The sequence below is a fragment of the Pomacea canaliculata genome, linkage group LG7, assembly GCF_003073045.1.
Source record: "Pomacea canaliculata isolate SZHN2017 linkage group LG7, ASM307304v1, whole genome shotgun sequence".
NCBI classification, from domain to species: domain Eukaryota; kingdom Metazoa; phylum Mollusca; class Gastropoda; order Architaenioglossa; family Ampullariidae; genus Pomacea; species Pomacea canaliculata.
The window spans coordinates 27,767,220-27,785,014 of NC_037596.1; the positions used below are offsets into that span (position 1 = coordinate 27,767,220).

Genomic DNA, 17,795 nt, shown 5'->3' on the forward strand with positions numbered 1-17,795 from the left:
CACATTGGTAAGGATCATGCTTTTTTCGCTAAAAAACAAGAGGCATGGACAGCAAACGAGGGACAGTAAAGGAAAGAAAGAACATACCGACAACAGATAAATGAAAAATGGTAGCAATGTAGAATGTATAAAAACTAAGTTCCGCTCACGCAAACGTGTCTTGACTCCTACAAGCTTAGCATTTATTTGTGCATTGTTAAATTAGGTTTTCTCCTTTGATTACGAACCCATTTGCGCATTAATCACTGCGCAAGCAAAGTGCTTAAAAATAGTGCATGTTAGCAAGTAACGGTATATCTTCCAGTGAAATGTAAAGCTGTTCTTTAATGTACATATTTGTCCGAAGAAAGGGTAAAGGAAAGACAGAAAGAAAGATCATCTACACTCGTTGAAACACATGTAACTTGGCATGCTTCCCAGACATAGATATTCTCCCCTCTAATGATGGTTGTCACCTGTGACCTCAATTTTTGAAAGCAACCAGGAAGCTTAACTCAGGTATGTTTACTTTGTTTGTTTGTCGAGTACCACCCCCAGTGTCGCCGGATGCTCACAACCGCTGACACAGCCGCACGAACACACACACTCGGCATGTCGAACCTTTGATGGACGTAGACCACAACAAAGACGAAATGAACGGTACATAAAAGAAGTTAAATAAAAAGTAAATAACAACGAATATTGGCGAAAAACACTTCCACCTACAAGCTAACGCAAGAGAACCTGGGACTACCACACGTACAAAAAAAGGTATAGAGGGATGTTAGTAAGGAAACATAATTAATGGAACTAATAACAGCTAAACACCAGCACACACTGCGGCACAGTACTGTTAGAGTTCTTGCCCCTGAGTCTTTTAGACCTGCCGCTAGATGTCGACACTGTGCACTCTGTTGACACTGTCTCCTTCAGTTCCTGTGGCCTCACGTGACTCTCTCGCACTGACCACCACTGCACTGTCTGTCCGATGTGTGCCTGGACCCTTTACTGGTCCATAGTCCGAACTACTTCGCTACCTACACTAGGCAGGACCAACTGACAAAGAAGACGGAGCGAAGAAATGAAGGGAGGACGAAGCTAGAACGGTTGAGTTTCCGCACACGCTGGGGCGGAAAGGGTGAAGACGAAGATGTGACGAAATAAAAGAAATGAAGTGACGACAAGAACCACGATGAGGCTGACAAGATCACATGAAGAATGTAAGATGAAAAAGATGACACTGAAGATAAAAATGACAGAGATGATAGAGCTGTAAAAAACGCGTACAATAAGCAAGCAGGGTGTCCTCAGCATGAAATAAAAAACTTCCCCCTTCCACGACACACCTATAGCTCTCCCCTAATGTAGCCCTATTTTCTACTTTGAAAATTGAACCAACAAAAAGGATGCGCGCTCAAAGCAGGAAAGAGAAGTGATACAGATAGAGATTACAGTATTTCCTTCAAATAAACAGTTCAACTCACAGCAGACGACGTGTACAGGTGGAGTCAGACACAAGCTGGTGACACACTGTTTGTTTACTTGGCTGTCACACCTACACACTGGTCAAATGACTAGACAGCAACAATGTCATCACCTGGAGCAGGATTTCAGACCAGTTGTCCTTCATACTAAGGGATGCACGGGCTGTTATTTATTTGATGGTTTCTTTTTATTCTATCTGCCTTTTCTTTCCTTATCCAGCTCTTATATTTTAATTACTTGAATAGGCAGGAGGACGAATTAGAGTTAAAGAGAAGGAGAGACAGAGACTTCCATGTGTGATTTATTAGAGAGAGACATTTTAAGGTGTACATTATGTAACAGTTATTTCCCTTCTCCAAATAAATATTTAAATAAATAAATAAAACCCTACACCGAAAAAACTTCCTGACGGTGGCTTTGAATTAACTGTGAATAATCTGTTGATGTCAAAATTCAATTTCAGACAACATGGTACTAATTTTCTTGTATGAACACCTTAGAATAAGCATCAACACAATTTCAACCTACAAAATTTCAACCTCGTAGCTCACGTTGTATCTATAACTATATAAATCCACGTTTGGCTTATATAATACATATTCTTTAGGATATCATTCACTACATTAAGTACAAATAAGCTTTGACACCCATTTACAGAAGTCAACATATATGTTTGACAAAATTGTTATAAAACGAGGAAGTGGAAACGAGAATAACTCGTTTAAATAAAGTTTACAACAATGATCTGGATACTTGTAGCCACAATAGTTTAGTTTGTAACATGTCGGGTGACTGGCAGAGAGTCAAAAAACAGATAGTTGGAGGGGGGACGTGATGGGTTTTATTTTTCCAGAATATCTGATGTCTATCAGTGTTAAGGGATGGAGAGTGTAACTGAAACCTTCAAAACATTGCAGATGAATGCACGCTTGCCTGCCTCTGTAAATAGCGGTAAGGTGTTTTGTGAGAGGGAGATGTGTTATCTGTTACTTGTGTAACAAACGTTTGACAACTGTTGAATCATGGATTTAAATTAACATGAAGACTATTTGTATTTGAGAACTTTTTACCAAAAGGGCAATCTGTTTTATCCATACGGAAACTCCTTTAAGAAGACAGGTCGTCGTATCACAGAGAATGTTATTACTGTGGTTTTCGAATAACACGTGTATAAATATTGTGTTTACCTTAACGTTGTTTGTAATACTCACTATGACTAGAGAATTTACACTCCATGAGTAATAAATGTTACCAAATGTATTTTGGGAATGTAGACATAAGTTGAACATTGCCGGAAGGTAATGCTAAATGTCATTTTCCTAAGATCTTTGTGAAAGAGTCAGCATAGAATGACCGAGAGAGATAAAATCACCGCCGCTTGTTGATATTAATAGAAATTAATTCATTACAAACATAAGTGTGATTAAACACTATTAAATCTTTTCAGGAGACACAATTTATACTTTAAAATAGGCATACGTGTATTACTTCTTTAAAACTGACTTGTTTTGAGAGCAAATGAACTCATAAGCTTTTGTGACATAAATTGTAATACTTTTTCTTTTCCTAATAGCTACATTATCATTAGTATTGATATACATGTATCTGTATATGCATACAGATTTCATCTAAAACATTTAACAGACAGAAAAAAAGAAATAATATGTGGCTGGTGTATTCTAACCTGTTGCTTATTATTTCTAAAACACATATGAACTGTGAAGTTCCTGTTCCAAGTGACGAGTTATTTACTTACATGAGGATTCGTCACTCGTATCGTTCATCAGTTACAAAAACATATTTTGTCTCCTGCATGATTGCTGTCGAAGCTCTGAAAAATGATAGTATAAGTCGTTGGTCAGATCAGTCTCACGACACAGCGGCAATAAAACCCAATGAAAACACGAGTGAGAGAACACGTGACGACACAGGAGACGGAGTGAAAACAGTTGGACGTTCTGTATCGCATAGTCTTTCAAAGATTTGAGATAAGGCAATGCCAAAATAACACCTACGACTAAATGCTATCGCAAAACTTGGATTAACAGGAATTACAGTGTCCGTGTTTATGTGGCGGTTGTCATCCGTTGTTTCTGATAATGCTTTTGTTTGTCCTCCTTGTCAACAACAGGATTTACTCCAATGGTGGGTGTTAAAAGAAACGACGTCTGCTGTATACGACTAATCCTATCATCAACATTCATAATCAGTCAAAGAGTATTTAAGGGGCATCAGATCCGTGGAGCCTGATAGAAAATTGCACAAGCTTTTACATGCCGGTAAGTACCATAACTGAAAATTTAAGTAGCACAGCGTTTTACCTGGTTTGTTTAAAATTTATGAAAGAGTTAATAAAAATTTTGTAAGTTAAAAGCTAATATTTTCAATAACTTAACAGCTTTGTGTTTTGTTTATATTTGTCTGTTTAAATGTCTTTTGTAGTTCTTGAGATATGTATCTGGCAGGACACCAAACTCTTGATGGGAGTCTTAACCCAACAAGCTCGGGAATTATCGCCTTATCTCTAAGGTTTTCTCCAAGTGATGATACGTCAAAAATATTTTGATTTATAAATGGACTGCTTTTAGGCAAACATGCTTTTTAGACATTTAATTCATTGACACAATTGTATTACACAGCTACTGCCTAATATCCAATTCGTATTTGGTCTCTAAAGAAATTAAGAAAACTTTAAAAACAAGTTTTGATTCCTGTGCTATTTTTCAAATTCATTCCTATTACTTTATCAAAGTGAATCTTTTGATAATGACTATAGTTTTTTTCAATAAAAATAATGTTACCGCTTTTGCCTACCCTGACTGCGATAAAATTCACTTAATTGTGTATAACACCTGTGACATAGAACTAACATGTTTCAGTTCCTGTCCCCCTAAGGTTATGTTTATTGATGTTAATAAGTCACATGTTGATACTTTTTATAGATGAGTGACTGTCACTGTGTTCCTTGTAGATATTTCCTGTTTCTATTTCTGCATGATAAAGACAATAACCCGGATTTTGAGTAGAGAGTTGAGTGCGTTTTTCTACGCAAGTTATGTTATCATTAATTTTTATTTCTAGTAGAACCTATTGTAGTAATTTGTGCTTATTGCTATTACTATAACAAGAAATGTGATAAATATAAATGAAATTTGCACTTTACGTGGTTTCAGGTGTTTAACAGGTGAATACAAATGCTTCGATTTTTCTTTTTTCTCCTGTGTGTGTCTCCTTGTGTGCTGACACAAGCTACAGAGAGGTGAGATGTGTTAGCTCTTCTTGACTTCTGAAGCACGTATTCTCGTGTTCTCTTTTACATATAGATAAGCAGAGTTCAGACTTATAAAGAAGGATATATAGTTACAACGAAATATTTTACAGCTTCTACTTTGTAGTTAACCTGATGTTATTATTTTCAACAAAGAAAATTAAAGAATGATGGATACTATACATGTCATGTTTTTAGCAAAGGAAGGTTGTTATGTAATTTACAAGCTTGTTCAACAAATACATTTTCAATGGCTTTCTGTTTTGTTTCTGTTTATTTTGTTACTTTTTTTCTTATATATGTATTTGGCAGGACACCAACAGCCTTTGTAAACTTAGAACAAAAAATAAATACAGCAAATTAATAACATGAAATAATAATTTTCAAAACTGGAAGGTCTCTACGCCCTGGCAACTCTAGCAAGCCACACGACTGGTCGACCACAAACTGTGTGACTGACGAGGAGTGCGATAACACAAACGCTGTGTGCTACGTGGACAAGTGTCGATGTCGACCAGGACTGTTTTTCTCAACGACTTATTACACTTGTTCTGCCAGTGAGTGGACGGTGTAATTGTGTGACATGGCTGACCACTAGAAAACAATTTTGTTTTTGGCTCGAAAATGCTTTTTGATGACTTTCACATTCTTGAAGGAATAACTTTTAAAACCAAGTAGTAACAACTATCCAGATTGAATAAAACAATATAAACCCCTCTAGCCAGATTGCATAAAAAAAAAACATAGAAGAAAACAAATAGGCAAAGAGATAGACAACAATATAAATTTGTTGATTTCACCATTAGCGTTGTTTTAAATACGTCACACTGTAGAACTATTATTTAAATTAAAAAAAAGATTGTGTAAATATTTGTTGATCACACTTGTTTGTGTTAGCATGCAGTACAGAAGACTCGCAAGACACCTTCATGGAATATCCAGACAGCGGTTTAAAGGGTTACATTCTTGAGGTAAAGGATGGACTCAGTTTGGAAGACTGCAAGAAACTGTGTCTGAATACTAAACGTTGCCTCGCCTTTGATTTTAGAGGTTGGTATGAAAAAAAATCTGTGGACCGTAAATATACTTCAGTAATAAGGATACTGAAGGATATTTTTTAAGAAATAATTTTTACACACGTAAATTTAGAGTTTTCTTAATGTATCTTTTGCTCTATTTTTTTTTTATTATTATTAAAACGCTTTTGAAATACAGTCATGGGTACTAAACGACATAAATGTTAGTTATGTCGATATATTGTTCATTTGTTTTTCATTTTTCACAATACGTGGAGTCTTAAATAATGACTATTTTAAAACATAAAAATGCTTTTCATTATTACAAGTTTCCAAACATGTTTTAAAAAGTTTTTGTTACAAAAGATATATTGAGAAAATTTAATTAGTATCAAACAAATTATGTGATATTGCACGAAAATAAGAAATCGCGTGAGTGTAAACACATTTGATAGCTGTTTTTTGTGTGTGTTTCAGGAGAAATTTGTTTTAAGTTTTAAGTGCTAGTGAGGTAAAAGAATTTCAGAAATGGGGAAAAGGAAAACAGGAAACCGTATTATCTAAATAATATTTCTAACAGCTGGCCCTAGAAACACAAATCACAAACAGACACGACTACACCTGAATACTCTACCGATTTTTATCATTGAATGATTCTATCACACTACAATAGGACAGAAATTGTTATTTACTACAGTCTTACAAACCTAGATTATAAGATATTTTGTTTACTTGCTAGTCAGATGTATTACTGAATGAAAATAATAAAAACAAAACAGATCAATCATCAGCCAACACTGTTTTTTTTTACTTTGGCATAACGACATTGGACCGGAATGATGTTCAAACAATTGCAACTACCATAAAAAAATAAGCAGATAATATTAATCAATGATAATGGACGTTTATTCATGTATAGATAGGAATAATGTACAAATTAGTTCTCTTTTACTTGAAGAAATGCACTGAAGCTACCTAATACTTGTACTAGTGTTCACTATCTTAGCACTTCTTACACAGTGAATGAAACATACCTTATGTCACCAAGAGACCTTGAACACGTCCCCCCTCTGTACACTGAGAAACAAACACATAAAGAACTCTAGCATAACGATTCTGGACTAGAAAAACTGGGGCTCTCCAACACGAATGGATAAAACAACTTTCTTATAATCATTGTAAAAATAATGTTTTCAAGGCAAGATCCAGAAACAAAAAAGTAGAATTAATTAAAACTACACCCCCCCCCCACGTTTTATTGAAACGCTTAAGTAGTTGACTAACATTTCGAGACATGTTAAGATAACTCGCTTTTAGTCTTTTCTAAAGTATTTGTATCACATTCAGTTATGGTTCATTTCTTACCTACAGATTCACCCCTACGAGGGCTCTGTGTTCTTCATGACGTCACGGCGCGTGACTCGCCCTCAGGGTGGTATCCTAAGACTGGTAAAGGGTGGACCCACTACCAGAGATCCTGCCGATCAAATTTTGCCGCATACCCGGTCTGGCAAGGCTTATTGTGTTACAACGACCTGGACTGTCATGGCCCCTACAGTCAGTGTTTGACAGGCAGATGTGTCTGTTCTTTCAATACAGTCTCCATTCAGAATGAGGTTGGGTGTCGTGTTACAGGTAAGTAAAAAGACAAAATATATTACAATTGTGAGTAGTACCCAGATTTTCCACGAAACAACATATGGCCACAGGATGTTTAGTTATTTTGCATTTATCTTGCATTTATTATTATTAAATGTTCCATGCCTACAAAATGTACGTCTTTTTCAAGCACAAATGCTTTATATAGTTGTTTCAAAAATTCTAGAAAACATTCATCACAATATTTATATATCTGTTTTTAAAGCAGACTCATTCCGTGTTTATTCATATTCCTCGAGCTAACTGTTTTGATTTTTTCTAATGATGAGAAGAGAGTGATTTGTTTAATGTCATTGAGGTTATTTTTTGACACACCTTATACAAATTTATTACAAGCGAAATAATGTTTATGTGTAAAAGAAGGGTCATGCCAAAACTGGAAGGAGAAAGGAGGAAAGACCGGTGTTTACTCCATTCAGATGACAGACAACAAGGAAGCACTGACAGTGTGGTGTGACATGGACTCTAACGGCGGTGGTTGGCTGGTACATGTGTTTGTGTTTGTCAGTGTGTCAGACTCAGGTGTTTGTGTTTGTCAGTATAGATAACTCAGGTAGTGACTCTTCTTCACAGTAGACGCTGCTCACACGAATGTGACACCAGAAATACCCAGGGTCACACATTGAGTTTGTAGCGTCCAAGAATGTTTTCTTTCTTATCTTATAACACTCCTGATACAAAATATGAGAGAATAAAGTTTCAATTATTATTTTAAACCTGTCTGTCTCTGGGTATTACAGTCCGTTCTGTGAGGTAGGCATAAGAAAAGCCTTCGGTTAGCGTCCTGGCGTACGTGTGTCGGTCGTTGCATCCTTTCATTTATAATCGAGGACACTACGTTTGACAGGGAAATCAAAAGATGTTATTTGCGGCTTTATTTTTTAACTGTTCGGTTTACTGTGTATCCCATTGTTTAATCACAATAACTTAATGTCACGTAATTTTACACATATTTTATTAGAATCAAAGAATTGTATATGTTCACATAAATGTCACACTTATGACAGGTTCACATACTTTATCATTACCAAGAGATTTTGTTGTTCCTTAAAAAATTATTATAATCACAGGTGATAAAACTCCTTCACGGTATTTGTTATCAATCATCCTCTATGATTATTGTCAGAGCTATTCCTGGGTTTTAGTATCCGTGGTAACGACTGATGGACTTGTGTGTGATGGTCAGGTTTTCCAAAGACGTCGTGATGGTTCAGTTGACTTCTACAGGAACTGGGTGGACTATGAAAACGGCTTCGGTGACGTCAGTGGGGAGTTCTGGCTGGGTGAGGATGTTTCTCTCGCATTCTCTTGCGTTATCTTCTTTGCTGTTGCATATTTAGCACGTAAATGAAAAAAATAAGGCTTTAACCAGGTATTTTGTTATACTATGAATTTTTCCCAACGTCTGATCTTTCACACTCTTTCTCTGAAGAAACATCTTAGAGTACAGTTCTGTTCCCTTCATGAACCTTCATCCATATATGTTTGCTCAGGTATATCCTCTGATAGTTATTTATGATTGACTGCCGGTCTGTAGTCGTTTGCACCCAGTGTCTGGTGGATGTGTCCACAAGGGCAATGTGCTGTAAAATTATTATTATTAATAGTAGTAGTTGTTGTTCTGATAGTAGTAGGAATAGTTGAAGTAGTGTTAGTATACAGGCCTTTAAGAGGTAAATAAAGTAATGAACTAAGAGATCTTATTAATTGTAAATTCTTGTGACAAAAGCCTAAGAATTATCTCTCAAGTTTTAAATTAGCCAGTTAGAGGTACAGACCTACTAGACTTTATTAGTTCAAAAGATCTTTTGTGCAAAATAAGTTAAATACTTAAATGTCTGGTTTATCTATTAACATGAGATAATTGCCATGTTTTACCTCAGGCTTGTCCAGGTTGCACAGACTGACCAAAGATAAACCTGTCCGACTGCGTGTTGACCTTAGAGATGTGAATGGCGGGCGTTACTATGCTGAGTATTCATCGTTCAGTGTGGGTGGTCCTGAGACAAACTACAGACTGACTGTGTCCGGCTACTCGGGTACCGCAGGTATGTGACCACTGAATACTAAAATATAGACGTAGATTAACTGCCATGCTGTCATGGTGGATGAGGTATGAGGGGATCCCTATAATCGTGTGTGAAGGTGGGCATGACAGTGCGTAGATGTGTGCGTGGATGTGTAGCAGAGCAAGTGAGAGGATCCATTAAAAACAGTAAAAGGTTTTCCATGAGATTTTTTTTTTCTGAGTTTTGTAGAAATCTGACATATTTTTTTTAGGGTTTTATTGGGTTTAATTTTTGGTCCTGACTAGATTTTTAGTAGTGTGAGAAGGTTAGGTATCTCTGTCATTCCATTCCCCAAATAATATGGCTATAATCTCAGATGTCAAGTTGTGTGCGATATTACAATAATCTGCAAAGATTGTTATTTTCAGTTTCACAGTATTTAGCACAAATAAGACTGAAGAGACTGCACAGTTTCTCATGTCGGATACCTTCTGTCTTACAACCATTATTTTGGAAAGAGCGCCTGTGACATCAACAATACAAATATTGACTATGTATATCTCTTTCCATAGCATACTCGTGTGTGCAAGTAATTGAAGTTTTTACTTTCACCGGGTGTTTGTTACAATTTGCAATAAATTTTAGGTCCATCAATGTTACCATTAATAATTACACCTTCAGCGATATAGAGTATTTTAAAATACACATCTTCTAATGGTCAATATAGAGAGTTTTCTATAAGAAACAACACTGTATACAATTTGTCTATACTTGGCAGTGGAACCAAAAAAAAAAAATCAGACGGATGCAAGTTTTAGGGTTATGTAAGCTTTATTTACCAGTGTCTTAAAAACTAAATGGTGAAATCAAACAAGTCTTGGTAGACTTTTTCATGATCTAAAAATGAGAAATTTATCTTAGTCTTCTGTTTTACAAAAAGAACCAAATTCTATTAAATTAAAGATTTTAATGGTTGTGTTAACATACCTGTAACATGCGGTATTCGGTAATAAGAGAAGTGTACATCAATGTGATAGTTATGATGTGTACACTTAACTTTTGCTGCAGGGCTGTCTTAGTGTGACTTAATTTAAATGTTCTTTATAGACTTTCTTAATAGGGCAATGGTGTATTGATATTATTATCTGCAGGGTTGTCTTAAGATGGACTAGACTTGTTTTCTGCTTTATTATTATGTGTAGTGCGTGGCTTCGTCATAATGAGCAACACAGACATAGCTAATAAGAATTATTAGCCACATTTTGTAGACTGATAATATGTGTGTTGTAGAGTTTCGTAATGCCAATACAACCCTATTAAAGCTTGGGTGTGTATGTGTGTGCATGCGTTTGAACATATACGTGTGTGTATGTCTGTTTACAGGTGACAGCATGGAGTTTCACAACACCCAGAGTTTTACAACCTATGACCGAGACAACGAAAAGACCTCTGACAACTGTGCCACTATGTATCACGGCGCCTGGTGGTTCAAAGACTGTCACAAGTCTCACCTCAACGGTCTGTACAAGGCTGACGGGACCTTGGGTGGTGATGGCATCTTGTGGTATCACGTCCATAACGACGTCAGGAGCTTCACGTTCAGCGAGATGAAACTCAAACCAGCCTAACATCGCCTTGTCTCCTGTACTCTCACTGTTGACACTACTAGTCAACTATACACCGCAGTTTCATTGTAGTTTGATCGGTTACTTTGATGATGATAACCATGATACTAATTCTTGCTTAACATTGTAATAAAATTACACAATTGCTTTTCATAGACTTGACTTTCTATGAATAAGTAAATGTGTTTAAAATTTAACCAATAATGATAGTATTTGGATTTAAAATATTAATTTGCAAGTTAAATTACTGACTCCTCAGATATTTTAAAAATTACCTGGATATTTAACATCGTGTTAAAAATGCAACAATAAACACGTACGTTTTCAAATAATACCGAACGATGATTGCCTTTATCAAACATTGTTTCTTATTTTCATTATATATGGCAGTTATGCATTTTCTGTATTAAAAAATGTTAAGTACACTTTCGTTACTTTTATGTATTGAAGCTTCACTGCGTCTGTCTGTTAGATACACTCAAATAAAAAAAATATCAAATGACAGTATCGTAGAGAAATAATCGACCTTTACATCAAAGCTATAAATTTATATGTTGTAATGTAATGTAATTACCAATTTTTTTACACATTTCTTAATATATCTATTCATTACTTTGTAATTACTACCCTCTTAATGCTTTCTTTGAATGATGATAATAGGAGCCTTCCATCTGTCTTTTTCTTTCTCTTTTTCTCTTCAGAATTCACCACCTCAAACCAGGATTTCAAACACATCTAATTTAAAATCTTTGATTGCTGACATAGACAATCTATTTAGCGTGATCCCCCATTGCTAACAATAAAAACAAATAATATCTTAATTACTCGCTTATCAAAAACTCTTTTAAAATAAGATAACAACGATATTTGGAAATTATTTTATTTGTCCTTTTGAGATTTGATTTATAGTTATGCATTGTTTCAGATCCCTTTACGGAAATCGAGGGCTAAATGTCGAAAAAACATAACTAAGTCTCTCTTGTAATATTCGTAAAGAAAGATTTGTCTTTTTTATTTTTCCCTCTTCACCCACTCCTTGTCAGTCTTTCTTTCTTTCTCTTAACTAGCCACAAACTTTGAGGGTTCATTTAAAATTTCAATGAAAACTCTAGACACGTTTTTCAACAGTTACATACAAGCAAAAGGATAAGTCGGGCGGGTCAAGGGGTGTCACCAGCAAGGGACTTTACCTGTAGTGTCAGGTATTTTACTCGTCTCAACTTTGGTGAAAAGCTCTGAGTTCAGATCTTGTCTTGACTTGCCTATGCGAAAACTTTCTTGGTTTTGGCTCCTTTCCCCCATACATCACACTGCACGTCACACACATTCACACCAAGCACTCATCACATCACACTATTACATCACACTGCGCACACGCGAAGTTCAACTCTGTAAGAGCTCGACTACAAACAATAACAGGCGCCACCACAGTAGTTCAAACATTCGTTCTCTATCGCTGCAAGTGAAAATGTGTATGGTTCAGACCTTGTCTTGGGACTCTAACAAAAATCAGAAAGTCACATAGAGACTGAGTCCAAAGATAAGATGTGAACCATCTTGCAGCCATGGGGAGTGAGTGTTTGAACGATCGTGGTGGTGACCTGTCCAGGGTAGGGGACATGTAGGCGACAGTTCTAACCTACTTCTGACCACCCACATAAACACAGTCTTGCAGTAGACACAGTGTCAACATGTCAACCTGAGCTCAAAGGCTTGATACACTTTATTAAGGACCAAACACAGAGCCCTCACACGTATTAAATGTTGGAACTCATTTTTTTTTTAAGTAAGAGGAGTAAGCATACCTCTTTGCACACATATGTGGCTGCACAAATGAACTACAACATAGAAAACGTTGTTTTACCTTGTGCCATCATCTCGGATAATTTTTCTCACCCAGGTTGATTTATTTGTGCATTAGGAATCCTAAAGTATAAAAAAGAGGCACACTCGTTCAAGCTTCGCAATTATTGAACACTGCTGTCACTTCGATTAATTTAACAGGACTGCCAACACTTGACAGCTTTTATCTTCCCTGTTCTATGTGCCTATATCGCTAAATTTCTCTGTCTTTTTCTATGTGAGTAGACACTTTAGAGGAACGGCTTGATAACTATTGTCAGAACTAAAAATGAATTAAAACATTCATTGCTTATTGATTACATTGGAAAGATCAAGATGGCCGCTCCTCGTTGTGCGACGTCTGCAGCTCTCAACTCGAATTCGCATTTTCTTCATTTTTCATCGTTTTTCGTCTGCCCCTGTGTCGGGTAGTCGTTGAGTGATAGACTTGGGTGTCGAACTGTGTGTAGTGATGATGATCCTACGCTCCAGGGCAAATGTTTCCAACGCGATACAGTGCATCGCAGATGTGACTCACAATCTTGACTCGATTTGTCCTGATGCTCTAAGTTTATTTTAGGAGATTTTTGAATGAATGAGACATGAATAGTTGTGTGCATGCAATTATGAATTTAAATTTTAATCGAGCTGCAACAGAATTGCCCTCTGGGACAAATAAAGTCTTATCTTACCTTATTGCTACAACAAGCAGCAGACTCAGCATCAAGCAGACGACGCGTGACGTAGCATGGACATGACGTCAGGCGTTGCTACAGTCAGCAAAAAAAGGCCTTGACCTTTCCCTTTGCAAACCAGATAAAAATAGCCTGGAATATGACGTCAGACGTCGTCTGCTGTCAGCCTTTCTATTACTGGTGCGTCCCCATCACTGAAGGAAATACAAACTATCTGCTTCGAATCATTGAAGTAAGATGGATTAGGGTTAGAGTGAAAGAAACGGAGAAAGAGAGAGAACAAACGAATTTTTATTTGACTCAGGCCACGTGGCCTCAACATTCAGGTGATGAGCACAGCTTGTACAATATCATGAGGCCTAACCACTTCGGTATAGTATGTCGTAATATCGTATCATGGACAATGACATCAAATAATACAGAATAATTAAACAATACCACTTTGAACTTTACGACGTTTAAAGCAATAGTGCAGGTATCTAGCAAGACAGTTAAGGTGTTAAGCATCATTAAAGAAAAGATTAATTGTAAAATATGATGGTTGGGTTCTGTATTGAATTGGCAAAAATGTAAGTCTCAGGTCCTCTAAAAGATGGCAATGGAAAAGATGTATTTCATCGTCTTGCGCTGTCTGACAGTGTGGGCATTTGTTTTAGGCCGTTAGGACAGTAGAAAAAATCAGAGAGGTTAGCTTTGGATTGTACACGTGCCTTTACGATTGTGTAGATGCTCTTTAATGCCCGGTGCAATTTCCCCCGAATGCCCTTTCTCCACAGCACTTGCCATAATTTAGCACGAGAAACAGAGTCAAAGGCTTTCTGGAAGTCTATGAAGGCTACATATAATTTCTTTTTTTGTAGGAGGTGCTGTTGTATCATTGCAAATAGTGTGAAGATGTGATCGGTTGTGGAATAGTCTTTGCGAAAACCTGCCTGAATCTCGCCAACAGCGCTTGTTTCTTCGAGCCATTCGGACAACCGCTTATTTAGGATAAATGCATACAATTTGCTGCATATGTTTAGGAGAGAAATGCCTCTATAATTATTTGGATCTTCAGTATTCCCTTTCTTATGCAATGGATGAATGATGGCTTCTGACCATGCTTCTGGGAACTGGCCTGACGAGAATAAATAGTTAAACAACTCTACTAAAAAAGGAAGAGTAGTGTCAATACTCTGTTTTAGCAGTTCAGGTACAATTCCATCAGGACCTGGTGCTTTGTTGAGTTTCAGATGCTTAATCGCATCTCTTACTTCACCTGGTGTGATGTCTCTATCAGTTGAGTCGCTGTTGTAGGAATGTTCTCTGTCATTGTCTGTGTAGTCAGTCTGGGTATCTACGTAGCTATCCTGCTTACCTTTGAAGACTGTCTGGAAGTAATTATACCAATCTTCTATTGGTATATTATTTTTCGCTATTGTTTTAGGTTGGAGAGCTTTAAGGGGTTTCCAAAAGGTGCTCTAGTCGTTCATACTATTTTCTATCATTCTGAGAGCTTCTAATTTTAAGTGCGCTTTTTTTGGGGGGAAATTAATTTTCTGTACAACTTTCTCGTTTCAACGTATGATCTAAGGTTTTCTTCTGTGCGTGTCTGCCTAAACATAAAGAGCTCTCGCCTAGCTGCTTTCTTTGCTGCGTAACATTCGCTATCGAACCATTCATTTCTTCTATCGCGCCTAGACAGTTGCATACGCTTCTTCATATCATTAGCAGCGAATTTCAGTCCAGCGGTGAACAAGTCCACAGCTGTGTTCACGTTTGTGTGAATCATGGTTCTAGCTCTATCTAGCTTTTCTAAAAACTCGGGGGACTGAAGATTGGACAGGAATGTATGTTTTAGTTCTGGATTCCATATTATTTTTTCGATAACCTCGGGACTTTTGTCAGGTTCTACTTTACCGTGCAGGCCAGAGTATAAAGTGCATACTAAAGGTAGATGTTGTGACTCCAAGCGTTCATCAACAATTAATTTCCTTGGCAAATACATAACATTGCTAGAAAGAATGAAATAGTCTATGACACTGCAGCCAGACTGGGAAATGTATGTAAGGTGACCGTTTTCGTCGCCGTTGCAGTTTCCGTTCAAAATTGACTAGTCAAAAACGGAGCTAAATTCTAACAGCAGTTTACCGCAATCGTATAAAGTCTGGTCCTGGGATTGTCTGGTACTGGTGGGGCATGTACTTCCCTGTGTCAGTGAGTCTGCTGCAAGGTCAGTATATACAGGATTTTCGTTGGAAGTTCTCGCATTTAAGTCCCCGCATATAATAACTGCAACTTCCCCAAATTTTTCCAAAATATCCAGTAAACAATGCTCCAAATGGATATACCATTATTAAAATCAGATACCTCATAGAAGGGGAGTCAACTGGAGGTAAATATGTGCAAATGAGTACATCTCTGTGTCCGTGCCAAAAACAGCTTTGAAATTTCTATGACTATAATGTTTTCATAAGTTATATCAATATTCCTAATGATCTGCTAAAACATTTCTTCACTAAAAGCATTACCCCCCCCTGATCCTCTACCCTGAATTGACAGTTTTTTTTGCGGGAAGCAAGAACATTCGTGAGTAGAAAACTGGTCGCATGTAAGTTTTCAGTTGTCCAAGTTTCGACTAAACAGACAAAATCAAAGCTAGATATATAAGAAATAAAATCACGGTCTGATAACTTAGACAATATACCGTCAATATTCACGACATAAGGTGACTGACGGTTATCATGCGAAGAGCAATTTGTGCTGACCAGCGTGTGCGCACTACTTACATTTTTTAGGCCACGGCAGAGTCCTCATTTTGTGAAGGTTGATTTTGATTTTCTAGAGTTCTGTCTGTTTGAGATTGCAGTTTTATTTCTGTCACTACAGCTAGGGACCGGTTTGCGGGAAACTGCTTTAGTCCAGCTGACGGGTAGTTGTTGTTGTGTAGCGTCAGCTGTCGTAGCACGACGTGATCTTGTCTCGTAGTGAGGTTGACCGGCGTTCATGGCGCCTGGAACTGAACAGTTCACGCTGGTTGGCTGTTGGGTCGGGTGTGTTTCTCTGACGTCGTTCGCTCGATCCGCGTTTTGCACGTGGTGTTTGTGCGTAGCAGGTGGTGACCTTGGCCCACTTACACTGTTTTGGCGCCCGCCGATTGCCTGTTGAATGGTGCAGCTAACATGAGACATGTTGCAATCGTCATGACCAGTAGGTAGTTCTTCAATGAGTCCAAAAGAGTTAGATTGCTGTAAGGTCGGCGATTCAGCAGACAACGCATCCCTCTCGTTATCGTTGTCATCGACTGTAGAGACAGTAGCAGGGTGACTGGGGTCTATCGTGGTGTAGTGGGCGTCGTCTTTGATGACACTGCTGTTGTCGTAGGCATCACGGGTTTGGGGACGTAGGTGTCTCGGTACTGTATGAGTTTACCGTTTTTATAGAATGTAAAGTCCCTTCCTCGCGAGCATTTAGGATATTGTTCGTCTGTTGTCTCGTCAAATCACTGGCGACTCTGATGCCGGCCGCCCGAAGTTTGTCTCTAGTTGTCTTGTTGCTCAGGATTCGCATTTTGTCATTCCACCGATGAAATTGTACAATTAAGGGCCTTGGGCGGGTCTCACCAGGCTTTCTGTTTCCGAGGCGATGAGCCCGCTCAATGTCCTCCGTACACCATGACTTTTCCACACAAAATTCGTTTAAAAGGCATATCACTTTAGAGCTACACTCAGCATAATTTTCGCCAGCCGTTTCTTTAATGCCAAACATTTTGAGGTTCTTTCGTCGAGACACAGCTTCGAGCTTGTCCATCTCCATTGTAATCTCACCCAGTTTCTCTCTTAACAATTTATTTTCCTCGGTTAACACGTCAATGTGTCTCTTATTTTCACATATCTTTACATTGACCGAGTCAATGCTGTGTTGAGAAAGAGAGAGAGAGACTTTCCTTTGTGGTTTACTAGAGATAGACATTTTAAGGTCTATAATCTGTAGAGTTCGATTAAAGACTAACAAATCTTTCAACGAGACAAAATGTTTACTTGACAACAGCAAATAGGCATAAGTGTATTACTTTTTTTTTTAAAATTACTTTTTTCGAGAGCGAATGAACACATTCGGGACTTAATTTGTAATACTTACTCTTTTTCCTCGTAGCATCGTTATTAATAATAATGATATATACATAAATATAAACATATATAATATAAAAATATCAACAGACACAAAAAAGCAAGAAT

The 17,795-nt window shown here is 37.4% G+C and overlaps 1 protein-coding gene across 3 annotated transcripts in view; it reads left to right on the forward strand.

The window, feature by feature from the left end:
• LOC112568915 (ficolin-2-like) overlaps window positions 1–11,464 on the forward strand; it is a 127,187-nt gene extending 115,723 nt beyond the window's left edge. Inside the window, exons 1-9 of one of the 3 annotated variants that reach the window (XM_025246478.1) lie at window positions 3,683–3,743; window positions 4,638–4,723; window positions 5,129–5,289; window positions 5,630–5,782; window positions 7,120–7,383; window positions 7,768–7,892; window positions 8,594–8,690; window positions 9,291–9,455; window positions 10,800–11,189. In XM_025246478.1, coding sequence (XP_025102263.1) covers window positions 4,659–4,723; window positions 5,129–5,289; window positions 5,630–5,782; window positions 7,120–7,383; window positions 7,768–7,892; window positions 8,594–8,690; window positions 9,291–9,455; window positions 10,800–11,044 — 1,275 coding nt within the window. In that variant the 5' untranslated portion in view covers window positions 3,683–3,743; window positions 4,638–4,658 and the 3' untranslated portion in view covers window positions 11,045–11,189. Of the gene's footprint in view, window positions 1–3,682; window positions 3,744–4,637; window positions 4,724–5,122; window positions 5,290–5,629; window positions 5,783–7,119; window positions 7,384–7,767; window positions 7,893–8,593; window positions 8,691–9,290; window positions 9,456–10,799 lie in introns of those variants that run through there. The other 2 variants (XM_025246475.1, XM_025246479.1) reach the window with 2 other exon arrangements.
• The last annotated feature ends 6,331 nt before the right edge of the window (window positions 11,465–17,795 follow it).